General features: G+C 38.6%; 1 protein-coding gene across 1 annotated transcript in view; it reads right to left on the bottom strand.

The window, feature by feature from the left end:
• The window catches only part of Pla2g4a (phospholipase A2 group IVA), a 143735-nt gene that overhangs the window by 114073 nt on the left and 15760 nt on the right, over positions 1-13902 (bottom strand). The window contains exon 2 of the mRNA XM_036202269.1: positions 1727-1826. Within this exon, the coding sequence (XP_036058162.1) occupies positions 1727-1759 (33 nt within the window). The 5' untranslated portion in view covers positions 1760-1826. The remainder of the gene's footprint in view (positions 1-1726; positions 1827-13902) is intronic.

Below are 13902 nucleotides of genomic sequence, written 5' to 3'. Positions count from 1 at the left end.
TCTTTGAAGAGATTTATGAAGTATAAGAGTCATAAACCAATCTTTGGGCCTACTAATAATGGATATTTTTATTTGGATGATGGTTCCTGGATGGGATACATATGTAAAGCTGTATTAAGCTTAGCTTAATAATTAGAAGGGGGGAAAATGAGAGGAAAGGGTGGGAAGAGGGAGAGGGAGAGAGAGAATTATAAAAGAATACTAAGGTAACTAAAGGAAAGAAAACAAATGAAAAAGAAAGAAATCTCAGGAGAATTTTAAGGCGAGAATGGCCAGCAGAGCTGGGGAGGGAAACAGTCAGAGTTCCGTTGAGTTTAGCACAAGACGTACACTGTTGGGAAGTTTTACTGTGAAGGAAGGGACGAATGCAGTACTGGGGGAATGAAAAGGAAGAAACCACTATAAGAGCCATAACTTATTAATTTCTAATCCAGGCAGGGGAAGAAAAGCTAACTAGGGAAGACTGAGCAAAGCAACAGTACTTCAATAAGTAACTGTAGTCCATAGGTTACTCATCAATACTCACAAATTCTGTCTCTAGCCCACTGAAACCTAACTGAATTTCATGTGCTGAATTGTTGTTGTTGTTTTGGTTTAGTTTGTTTTTTAATCAAAAGAGAGACTGTATGTTTTCAGTGAAATATAGAAAATCACAATCAATAAAATTTGAATTAGTCAACTCTTCACTAAAGACTAGCCAGCCATAGAAAAATTTGTTTAGCATTGTTCTAGCTAAGTGAAAGTTGATAGAATTGTTTGCCTTGGAGATGCATTCCCACATACAAGTCCTAAACTCAGAAATTCATTTATCCTTTGTCTACAAAGTCACATGCAACTATGCTCTTTGATAAATGTGAAATGCTATTTTTTTTGTTCCATGAATTTTGGTGTTGTTACAGATATTTTGGTTATCTTTTCCTAAATCCATTGTTTTCTGAAGATTTACAGCAACCAAAAGACATGAGTTTGTTTTATAATGCACTATACTGTAGCAGGAGTCTTAAAAGTTCTTATTAATAAAATCAAACCTGAGCCATGCATTGGGGTGAATGCTGGAAGATCAGAGAAGCAGAATAAGCCACAGCTACCTCACCTCACCAGTTCCTCAGATGATCCTGTTTCCTCAGACTGGAAGCCTCTGAGTCCTTATCCAAATGAATCTCAGCTGAACTGTTACTCAAAAGCCTGAATGCTTAACCAGCCAAATGTTTCTTGTTTCTGATCTTCACGCCTTATATACCTTTCTGTTTTCTACCATCACTCCCTGGGATTAAAGGCTCACTTTCTGGGATTAAAGTCGAGAGTCACCAAGCTTGGCTGTATCCTTGAACAGATGGATTTCTGCCTCTGCTAGGATTAAAGGCGTGTGCTACCACTGCCTATCCTCTATGTTTAATATTGTGGCTGTTCTGTCTCTGACCCCAGATAAGTTTATTAGGGTGCACAATATTTTGGGGAACACAATACCACCACACCATAGCCTAGTGTAGAACATTATGTTCATGCATATAACATGAGTTCAAAGAATAGTTTAAAGTTTCAGCTTTACTAGTAACACCAGCAATATAAACACATATGTGTGCACAGACACATACAGAACACAAACACATGCACATACACATGTATACACACACACACAGAGAGAGAGAGAGAGAGAGAGAGAGAGAGAGAGAGAGAGAGAGAGAGAACACATCAGCTTCCCTCCCAGAAAGAATACACTACTTACTATAATGTGCTGATAAGGATCTATGAATGACATTTTGGCCGCAGCTGCAGAGATTCTCACACCTCCTAGGTCTTCTCTGGTATGCTAGCTTCTTTAAAGCCTGGAAAACAAACAATCATCATCGTTAAGTTTCATTCTGGACTCAGTCCCAAGATTTAAATGATGGTCACAAGATACCTTACTGAAGAAATGAAAGTATGCTAGAGTAGATCAGGGGGACTGAGCTCTCTGCATATGTGACTGAAAATACACACACATCCTGTAGGGGAATGCTAAGCATATTTTGATACTACTTTTTAACTTCTGTATTTATTTGTTCAAATTTTTTTCAAAAGTTTTATTGATGCTGCTCTTTTGGTTTGTTTCTGTTTGTTAAATATATGATGAGCCATTTATTGAATTTCAGAAAATTAAAATTATTTGGGGGGGGGACTGGAAAGATAACTGAGCACTTAACAGCACTATAGTGCTCTTGCAAAGGACCCACATGAGGCATGTCACAACCACCAGTAACTCCAACTACAAGACATATGATGCCCTCTTCTGACCTTCACAGCTATCTACATTCACTCTCACAAGCACACTCATGCACATACATGCATAACTGAAAAGAATAAAGTTCTTTCAAAAGTATCATGTCATATATAATTAAATAGTACATGTTCTTTACTTTTTCAGTTGGCCCTAATTACATAAATTCACAGTAGGAAAGCAATAGCTTTTTCACTTTAGGTATTTACTTGCAATTTTAAAAATGCATTCAATGTCGAATGTGAACTTTGGTAATGAAATTTGAAATTGTTTTTCACTTCTAAGCCCCCAGTTTACATGAAAACAGCTAAGTGAAATTATTTTATTTTATTTTATTTCAGGTGGAGTTTCTCTGTGTGGCCATGGAGGTCCTGAAATTTGCTCCATAGATCAGGCTGGTCTTAAACTCAGAGATTTATCTCCCAAATTCTGGGATTAAAGGCATGTGCCACTGTGCAAATATTTTAATAGAAAAAAGTACTCTCTGTATTTTTCCCTAATTCATTCATATTAAATTAAGAAAAATCAAAAAAATTAAGATAAAAATCAATGAAGGAGATATGCAGTCTGCTGAAGAAAACAGTCATCAATGCTCTTACACAGCTGTGACACCCTGCAAGCAAGATGTGTCCCTTGGTTTAATAGTGGCATGACTGCTATAAGGGTACTCAACTGCTTTCTTCTGATTGGTTCAAGGCCTCCTCCACAGGGGGGAATTTAGACCTGGTACTGTCAAGCTGGTCAAAACTCCAGGGGGGGGGGGGGGGCGGAGTCATAGGTCCTAGGAGGGTGCCTACTCCAGCATTCTTAATCGGTCAAAGAGCTGAGAATAGCTGACTGTTAAATTCTTAGCCCTAAATGGGACATCTATATCACCCCTTGACCCTAAGGCTCAGGGAACAATGTGGAAAAGGAAACAGAAAGAATGTAAGAGCTGAAGGTTGGGAAAGAGTACAGGAAACATTGTCCTGAATACACCAGGGCTCTTAAACTTAGAGACTCACAGCAGCAGTGGCTGCCTGCCAATACCAAGCTCATCAATGTTTCCTCATGGATGGAAAGGGGCTCATAAGACCCGAACTCAATATATAGTTGGGCATGACATTGAATTCTTGCTTCTTCTGTCTCCACCTCCCTAGGGCTGGGATTAAAACAGTGCAGCACGATGCCCAAGTTAAACATAACTATATTTATTTTTTTAGTCATGCAGTGTTTACATTTATTTATTTGTGTGTGAGAGAGACTTTACCCGTGTGTGTGTGTGTGTGTGTGTGTGTGTGTGTGTGTGTGTGTGTGTAAATGTGCCACAACATGCATGTGAAGGTCAGGGGTGACTCACAGGAATCATTCTTCTATATAAGTTCCAGAGACCTAATCCATGTTGCCAGGCTTGGAGTCAAGGACATTAACCTACCAAATCATATCACTGGCCCTACTAATCATACATATCTATCAGGCTGAAGATGGATACAGTGTTTTAATCAACTTTAGTCAAAGTGAAGCCAAACCATCGTTCTGATTTTCTTTCAATAACCCAATATAAAATTGTTGCAGGATTTTGTGTGTGTGTGTGTGTGTGTGTGTGTGTGTGTTTATTTTGTTTTTTATTTTGCTCTACATTGCCTACTTTAAACTTAAAAGTTTGGTAGGCATGGCAGAACACACATTCCTAGCACTCCGAGGTGGAGGCAAGAGCTTCAGGTGTTCAAGTCCAATCTAGGCTTCATGAGATTTTGTCTCAACTTTCTCTCCCCACAAAAAGAAAAATTTGATGATAAATGAGCGAGCCTATCATCAAGTATCTCTGTGCTACCATTTGAGTGTTTGGCATTTAGTTTCCAAAGGCCATACATAGTAGAACATGCCTATAATCCCAACACTTGGGAGGTAAATATGATAAAACCAAGAATTCCAGGTCATCTGCTATACGGAGTTTGAAGCCATCCCAGGCTACATGAAACCCTGTATTTAAAATTAAAAAAAAAATAAAAGAAGAAGAAGATAAATGTAATTGCTAATGTGATGATTTAAAAGAAAATGTCCCCCAAAGGGAGTGGTACTATTAGGAGGTATGGTCTTGTTGGAATACGCATAGCCTTGTTGGAGGAAGTGTGTCACTGTGGAGTTTGGCTTTGAGGTTTTCTTTGCTTAAGCTACACCCAGTGTCTCAGACCACTTCCTATAGCCTGCTGATCAAGATATAGGCATCTCAGCTCCTTCTCCAGCACCTTGTCTACCTGCAGGTTGTCATGTCTTGCCTTGATGATGATGTACTGTACCTCTGAACTGTAAGCCAGTCCCAATTAAATGTTGCCCTTTATAAGAGTTGCCACTGTCCTGGTGTCCCTTCACAGCCATAGAAACCCTAACTAAGACAGCTAATGTCAGAATGTTAGGCTTCTGCCTCAGCTCCTCCCTCTGGGTTCCTGCCTTGAACTCCTGGCCAGGCTTCGCTAGCTGATGAGCTGTAACATGGACTTGGAAGACAAATAAACTGTTTTCTCCTCTGGTTGCATTTGCCCACAGTTTTTATCATAGCAATAATAAAGCAAACTAAGACAGTGGTACTAGCCGCCAGCCTAAGGATTAAAAGGGATAAACTGCGTGTAAACTGCGCCTCTATCTCACTCTGCTCGCCAATGTTGATTCATGCTTCTCTTTTTCCTCATGACTTTTCCTAATAATCTGCATATTATAAACATCCCGTCAAGATTATTTCTTTGTTATGCTATGCTCTGCCTCTGCCTTGCCTCTAAGTATTCTTGACATAGCATTTTAAATTGAACAAATTACAGCATTAAAAAGCACGGCAAAATTATACACTCTGGGATAATTTGTGACTCTTATAATTATGATATAGCTGTGCATTTCTTGTGTTACAAATTCATTAGTTGATAGAATCCTGTTTAGCATTTACAATTACCAGGATTTTGTAAGCTATTGCTATTTTATCTTTATTTATTTAAAGTGGCCAATAATAACACCCAAGTATAGTAATATACACTTGTAATAATAGCACCCAAAATGCTGAGGCAATACAGTCTGAAATTCAGGGTCAACCTGTGCCACACAGTGAATTTCAGGTCAGTCTGGGCAACTAAGCCAAATTAAAAAAAAAAAAAAAAAAAAAAGCCAGGCGGTGGTGGCACACGCCTTTAATCCCAGCACTCAGGAGGCAGAGGCAGGCAGATCTTTGTGAGTTCTGAGTTCAAGGGCAGTCTGGTCTACAGAGCAAGATCCAGGAAAGGTGCAAAGCTACACAGAGAAACCCTGTCTCAAGAAACCAAAAAAAAAAAAAAAAAAAAAGTAAAACTAAATAAAAGCCAAGAGGGACTAGTAAGATAGTTTAGTAATTAAAAGGTCTCTGGTCCTCTAATCTTGCAATTCCCAGCAGCACATAGTGTGTCTCATAACCACCTGCAAATACAGCTCAAGAGGATCCAACACTGTCTTGTGGACTTTTCAAGCACCTATACTTAAATGTGTACATACTTCTATTCAAACAAAAACACATATACATAATTGAAATTTAAAGCAATCAATAAGACCCAAACAAATCAAATAAAATAAAATATGATCAACATAGTTGACCTGCCATTAGAACTGACATTTCTCATTGATATTTCTATGTGTTCAAAGTATGTTTACATAAAGAAGAGGAATATCTCCTTATGTATCACACACATTTGGAAATATGTAGAAATTTAATTAGGTCCTAACTAGAGGCTTTACACTTACTGAATAGCATTAATGGTACTGGAAAGCACTATATATATTACCAGAGGAGAAAAGTAATCATCACTCAGCTATAAACTGTAGTAGAATATTATTTTAAGGTGTGTTCCTTTTCTTTATGTAGCATTTCTTTAACTCTGTGAAGCTGTGTTACTGTGCCTGTGTAAAACACTTGATGGTCTAATAAAGAACTGGCCAATAGCAAGGCAGGAGAAAGGATAGGCCGGGCTGCCAGGCAGAGAGTATACATAGAAGGAGAAAACTGGTAGGAGAGATCTAAGATCTAGGAGCCAGAGGAGGAGGACTTCAGGGGCCAACCACATAGCAAGCCACGGAGTAAGAGTAAGATCAACAGAAATTAGAGAACAGGAAAAGCCCAGAAACAATAGGTAGATGGGATAAATTAAGTTAAGGAAAGCTTGTTAGAAACTAAGCCAAGCTATGGCTGGGCATTCATAGTTAAGCATAAGACTCTGTGTGTGATTTATTTGGGAGCTGGGTAGCAAGAGCCCCCCAAAAAGAGTTAAAAAAAACCCCAACAGCAATAAACCCTGCAACCTCAAACAGTGACTGGTCCAACAGTGACACGAATGTTATAGAAGTAACCAACTACTATTTTTAATTGGATTTGAGACCCACTCTCTATGATGGAGCCCATACCTGACACTGCAAAAGTGGAGAAGAACCTGAGACTAAATAAGTCATGGGCCCAAAAGGTAAACTTTGTACTATTATTCTGCTAAATGAACATAGCAATAAAATGACTCCTAATGACACATTACTATACCCATAGATGAGTACATCACTAAACCCTCATCAGAGAAGCTTCTTCTTATAATAGATGGTAATTAGCACAAAGACCCACAACTGGAAATTTCCCAGAAACCTAGAAATTGTAGAGGTAACAAGGAATGTAGTTCTGTGTGACACCTAATGTTTCTAGGTTACTAAAATCAGTGTCACTTCCTAGAATTGGTGTCTTTTGTTGGAAAGGTATGCAACACTACATTCTTTGCCACTGCCACAATCTCTACATACTTGATTGACTTGACCAGTAAATGAATCTTTCATACTTACTGCAAGCTAAAACAGGAAACCTTTTTTTCTGCCATACTATAACATACATGTGTACATGGATGTATAAAAATGTACATGAAAGCAGGCTTAATGTGATACTTTCACTAAGAACAAAGCATACTATTTGTATTGCCCCATTTGATTAAGTGCTGAGAGCAGCCCACCAAATTGATTTCATGACTCAACACAGTTAGACAAACACTGATCTAAAAGACTTCAAGACTAAGTTTTCATCTCCTTCTTCATTCTATCCCATTTCTGTCCTCTTTTCTATTCATAACTATATAGGTTTTCTTTACTTTCTTCAAATGTAGGCTGCTCTCTTGGATGTAAAACTCTAACCTACGTCTTCTGTCCATCCACTTATTTAACAAATATTCAAATAGAACTTTCAGCTACTGTCTATCAATCATAATCCAAAGTCCCAGAGGCAAAGAGACAATTGAGCTAGCAGGTCATCTCTGTAGGGACTTATAGTCTACAGAGCAATCAGAAAATAAATAATGCAAGAGGAAAAAGCAAGAGTCTCCCAAAGCTAGGCTCTGGAAAGGGGCAGGCCACAAAGAGCAAAGGAGTAGGCTTAGAATATAATGTTCTCAGCAGACGTGTAGAGGAAGTGAGAGGAGTCCTGTGTCTGGTAAGTAAAAACCAAAGCAAAAGTGGTTGATGGTGAGGTTAGAAAGCAAGCAGGGCCACATCCTGAAGGCCTCTGTAGACAGCACTTGTGCACCAGCTAAACTAGACCCAAGCGTCAGAGCTCAGCTTCAAGGTCACTGCCCCTGGGAAACTTTCTGCGACCTTCAGAGCATGTTTGATTTTGTTTGTATTTTAGACTTCGTCAAGCCTTTCATTTCCTTTCCAACATGTCTCCTTCACTCCAGAAACTAAAGACAGAGGTATAAAGTCAGTGACCACGTATACCTTATCTGTGCAGCTGCTCCATGTGCAAGCATGGTGCCTACAACACAACAGGTTCAAGATAAAGATCTGTTTAGTGGCTATATAGATGATGGACAGAACTAGGAACAACACCAAGTGTATTCATGAAGGAAGTTCTCACAATAACACTTTTTTCCAGTGTTCCTCTTGTTCATGCCTAACTATATTTAAACAGCAAAAGATACTATAAATGTGTCTCTACTTTAAAAAATAAAAAGAGGAACAAGTAAAATTCCACATGAAGTGAAATGGCTACTCATTTGGAGGAAATCTGTTGCTGGGGTCCAAAGCCTGGTGTCAGCAATTTTATTTCCTCTTTTCATATCCAGTAACTCCATTCATAACTACCGTGTTCACCATCCAAATGCCAGCCAAAACCACATCCTCCAGCCAGACCTGGACAGAGGCTTCCCTGGTACTCATGTCAAAGGCAGGAAATGTGTTCAAGGTAGTTAACAGGTTAATTACACAACTAATACTCTTTCTTAAATTTTTCTATTATTCTTTGGTAATTTCATACATGTATACAACATGCTTAGCTCCAACTAATATTACTAAATCATCCCCTATCTCCCTTTGTCCCCTCCTCTCTCAAACTACAAGGTTAAGAACTACAAGATTACTAGATATTAGGCAAACATGACTCATGGCATTAATCCTTTAGTCCTAGAACAACTTCCTTTTGTCTTTTCTCCTTTAACTCCATCCAGGTCTAAACTTTTTCCTGCCCTAATGAAACTTCAGGCTGCCTTAGGAGATTTCTGTTAACTTTTGCAATAAACAAAAATGAACTCATAGATTTAGATGCCAGGTCCATGTACAGGAGAAATCAGAGCCTATTGCAGGAAGGGAAAAGTGTGCTCACTGACTTCTTCACTCCTCCCTCATCTAATAATTTCCTTTGCTGTGGTAAATATTTTTATTTCTTTTGCTGTGGTAAAATACCCTTACACAAAGAAACTTAGAGGTGGCAGGGCTTTATTCCGCTTACAATCATAGGCTCCAGCCCATCATTGAGGGGTGGTCAAGGTGGGAAATCAAATAGTCACATCATATCCAGAGCCCAATTCTCAGAGCCAAATAAACTGGGGATGCATATCTGTATCCCAGTACTAGAGAGACAAAAGCAGGAGATCAGTGGTCCAAGGCCATCTTCAGCTACCTGAGTAAGAAGTCAGTTTGTGCTACATAGGACCCTGTCTCAAAATCAAAACAAAACAAAAATCAACCAATCAACCCACTAAACAAACAAATAAAAAAAAAAAAAACATGTGCAATATATAGAGTATACCAATAATTCATTTTTAGTGTTTTTATCTCAACAAAAATACTTTAGGGTCTTGGTCAAAGCTTCCACTTTGAGGGTTGAGTATCGAGCTAGACCAACTTCTAGAAGAACAGAGAATATAATTTGAAAAGTTCTCGCTGTAGAAACATTGACGAGACATAAATGTCACAAGCAATCACTTAACAAGCCGGAAACTAATGAAAAAACTTACAACAAATGAACAGTATTTTTCCAATACACCAAGAACCAGGAACAATGGAGGTCTATGACATTTTAGGAAAGAATTGCTCCTACCCACCCAAGTTCCTCAGCATGAAGTTCTAACTAGGAAGGCAGGGCAGCCTTGAGAATGCACAGCTCTGCTGCCTTGCTGGTTGGAACTGGACAGAACATGGAATACTCCACACCCTAGAAGTTGTCAGAGAAGCCAAAGATCACAGAAACAAATACCAGATAAGTCTCATACTAACATGGGATCCACACTATAGATCATCCGGAAAATTAAAAACAACAAACAGAGCCCTGTTTGAGGATCCAGCTACAACCCCCAACACAACAGAGGGAGATAGGTTGGCTGAGAGAGACCGTGGAAAGGCCCAGATGATTCCTGATGTGCTAAAAGAGTGTGAGCAAGGCTATGCCATGTGAGGGTCCTAAGTAGAGAAGGAAAAGCAGGCAGGGACTTACAAACTCCCTGAACTTAGAATAGCATTCTTCAAGTCACGTGCAAGTCAGATAGAGCAGAGACATCCTCAGTTTAAGACGCTTAAGTAAATCTTTGCCAAACACTGGCTGACAACAAAGCCTTGCTAACCCAGAAAGAACCCTGGGAAAACAACACAGAAAATAAAGCAAGAATGGGGGTGGGAGGGTAACCTGAATAAACGTGCTTGAGGCAGAGCACGATAGAGTACATCTGTGAATAAGTTGAGGGGTCTAAAACAACTCAACAGTAGCATTAGCATACCCATAGAAAATATCAGAATCAAGACACCATAATATACAACTTACACCTTGATGTGCCATCTAGAATCATTTTCAAAATTAATCAGAAGAGGGCCAGGGAGAAGACTCATCTGGGAAAGGTGACTGCCACCAAGCTTGAGAACCTGAGTTCAACCTGTAGGCTTCACATAGTGGAAGGAGGAACCGACTCCTCCTACACACTGTCCTCTGACATCCTCTGCCCAAGCTCCTTGGAAAACACAGACACAAATACACTAAACAAATAAACATAATAAAAATTACAAGATTTTTAAAACAAATAAATAAACAATAAAAAAAGGACACAAAACCAATGTGAATCCTACCATAAAAAGTTCCAAAGAGAAAGAGAAGGAAAAAAAAAAATGGCAACAAATATTGGCTGAAATTTCCCTGGTTTTAATTTAAAGGCATATCAATAAAGCTCAGTTCCTCCAAATGGAATAAATACAAAGAAGACTGATACCTAGACACATAGCCCAACTGTTGAAATTCAAAAGTTATAAAGAATAAATTTAAGAGCAAGAAAGTAACAGCTGCTCATGCATGAGACAATGAAAGATCAACAGGCGAATTCTCATCAGAACCCCACAGCAGCATCCTGAGGGCAGTGGGACTGCATAGTCAAAGTACGGAAAGAATCAAACTACACACTGAGCATACTGTAGCCACCAAACTCTCTTTTAGAAATCCGAACAAATACAGAAATTACCACAGCAATAAGCACAGGAAGAATTTGTAGAGCTAAAATAAAAAATAAAAAAATAAATTAGTAAAAGATGCAGAACCTAAACCTAAAACAATGTGTGTGTATTTGTTTATTTCTGAAAGTGTGTCTATGTATCTGTGTTTTAGTGTCAAGAAACTAGAACGTTTATCAGGAAAAGGGAAGGAAAAGACCCTAAGGAAGATGATAAACGAAGAGCGTGATGGAATACATATAAGAGGAAAGCAAAAGGGAGCATCTGCTGATGGAGAAAAGAGAACCAGCTGGGAGGGAATAGTGGGACCAAAGTATACTGTCTCATAAATGAAGATGTCATGATGAAACCCATTGCTGAGCATGTCAACTTAAAAATAACTGTGAGATGTTAAAGGACAGGAACTGCAGCTTTAGTATGAGGCCACTAACATGCATGAGGCCTTGGGGTCAGAACAAAGAGGGAGGGACGGGAGAGAGAGGGAGGGAGGGAAGAAACCTGGGAAGACAAGAAATAGCAAAGAAAGTTCTTCAGGTTGAAAAGAATTGACAGTAGACAATAACTCAAATCCACACAAAGTAACAGAGAACACCAATAAAGTTAAAACTTTTTCAAAAAAAAAATATATATATATATATATATTTTCTTCTCTTTATCTTTATGCTATAAAATGATAAAATTACACTGAGCTCATTTAAAGGGGCTACATGTGTTTGCATGTGTGTAGATTTCTTTTGTATACATAAAAATTATATCACAGAGAGGGAAACGATAAATGTAGCTATATTGGAGCAGGGAAAAAAAACACCAGATGGTCTAAATCCATAGGAATCAATAAAGAATACCACCCTCAGTAAAGTGTAGATTCATACCAAATAATCTATAAGTATAATGTTTAGTTTTATCTCTACATTTTATAAAAGGTGTGAGGTTTATAGCAACATATTACAATGCTATAGCACTGGACTTATAACACGTGAAGATATGACATACTGGAAAGCAATAGCACAAATAACTGAAGAAGAATTGCAACGATGTGCAAAGATGACAGACTGTTATTAATTATACGGAGAAGACTGCAATAAATTAATACATATATAGCTTAATTCCTAGCACAACTAACAAACTCACTCAAATATCATTGAAATATTAACAAAACAATTTAAATGGGTTGCCAGACCACCACCACCACCCCAAGAAAAAGAATCACCAGAAAATAGCTACAGAGTGCAGGAAGCATAAGAATAAGTAAACATGAAATGAGATGTAGATAGATGGAACCACAATGGCAGATGAAAATCCAATCCTATCTCTATTAACAATAAACATGAGACTAGATGAGGTGCCACATATCTGTAATCCCAGCACATGGTAGGATGAGTCAGTAGACTTACAGGTTCAATGTCAGCTTGGTCAGAAAGAACCCTGAGTATCTGCTGTTGTCCACCAGAACTAAACCATAAGGCCCTATTGCTTAAGGCACCACATAGTTGGATACAAGACTGAGAGAACTCAAGTGGAAACCAGGCTGGAAGCTTCTTCCTCACAGCTAGTTAGTTTTCATAACCTTAAAAGGTGTCATGCAGGGTCTTGGGCTGGTGGGGAAGAATTATCATCAACAGTCTCACTCGGTTATGAACACTGCATGCTGTGTGATCAACCTGTAAGGAAAATTGTGTAACAGTGGCATGACTCCTGTGGGGTAACCAATTACTTCCTCATTGGATTTGAGGTCTGCTCCATAGGAAGGGATTCGTGTCTGGTACTGTAAACATGATGAAAAGCCAGTGGCTGCTGAGGTCACAGGTCTTGCTGGGGATGACACCATGGTTGGTTTAGTTTAAGAAATTGACATGATGGTTTTGTCAAATTGCCCTACCAATATTTATGTTTATGTTTATGTTTATGTTTATGTGTTGGTGTCAGCTTTGATGAAGGAGCTTCCTTTTTCAATGAGTAGAGGTTACCATACAGATTCACCATTGGTCAGAGTGCTAAGTATAAGGCATCATTGAATGCTCAGCCATCCATGTCACCTTTGCCAAAGGCTCAGAGAACATTGTAGAACAGAGGATAGAAAAAAATAAAAGAGCCAGAAAAAGGGGTAAAGTGTATGGAAGGCTGTCTTTTGGGCATGACATAGTCCTCTTGAACTCTTAACATCCGTAATAACCTATACAGGACATGCCCAAAATAGGGACAGGCAATATCTCATCATGGAGTAGCACAGGGTTGAGGCCTAGCTCCTCTCTAAGAACCTACAGTCACCTAGTGGGGGCTAGAGGAGAGAGACATTTTTTTTATTGGTGTAGGCACTGGTCAATTGCCCATGCTTCTGTAAACAACTCTTCACCCATGCTCCTATAAGTAATTCTAATGAAATCCATTGGTTCCCAGAAGAAGCCTAAAACAATAAAATATGAAAGTACAAGGGAGTACTCACACTAGTCAGCAAAAAAGAATGGGATCAGAAAAAGGAAGAAAGAACAACAGAAAGTAATGAGGAGTGAATGCAATCAGAACACATTATAAACATGTTTGAAAATGCAGCTGTGAAACATATCATTGTATATGCTAATAAAAATCTAAAAATAACACATGTGTGAATGAATAAGTAAAGGACAACCACATTGTAAGAAACTCCCTCAAAAACAAAACAGCAAAGTTATGTACATGGATTTGACCTCCAGTCAAATGTCAATGGCTTTCAGACTAAATAATACTAAAGACTGTAAAAATCTGAACAAAGTCTGCAATACTTTAGTATTATAGTATCCTTATAACGCTGCACCAGTGTCAGTGTCCTGGCTTTGATAATGTGCTTTGGCTGTATACAATAGGGGAAACTTAGTCAAAGGCACACAGAACTCTACATAACACATTAGGGATTTCTTATTTTAATTATGTCTAGTTGATTTTAA

This window comes from Onychomys torridus, chromosome 11 (assembly GCF_903995425.1).
Source record: "Onychomys torridus chromosome 11, mOncTor1.1, whole genome shotgun sequence".
Classification (NCBI taxonomy): domain Eukaryota; kingdom Metazoa; phylum Chordata; class Mammalia; order Rodentia; family Cricetidae; genus Onychomys; species Onychomys torridus.
The sequence above is the reverse complement of the archived record's forward strand: the minus strand, read 5'-3'. Positions and strand labels throughout refer to the sequence as shown.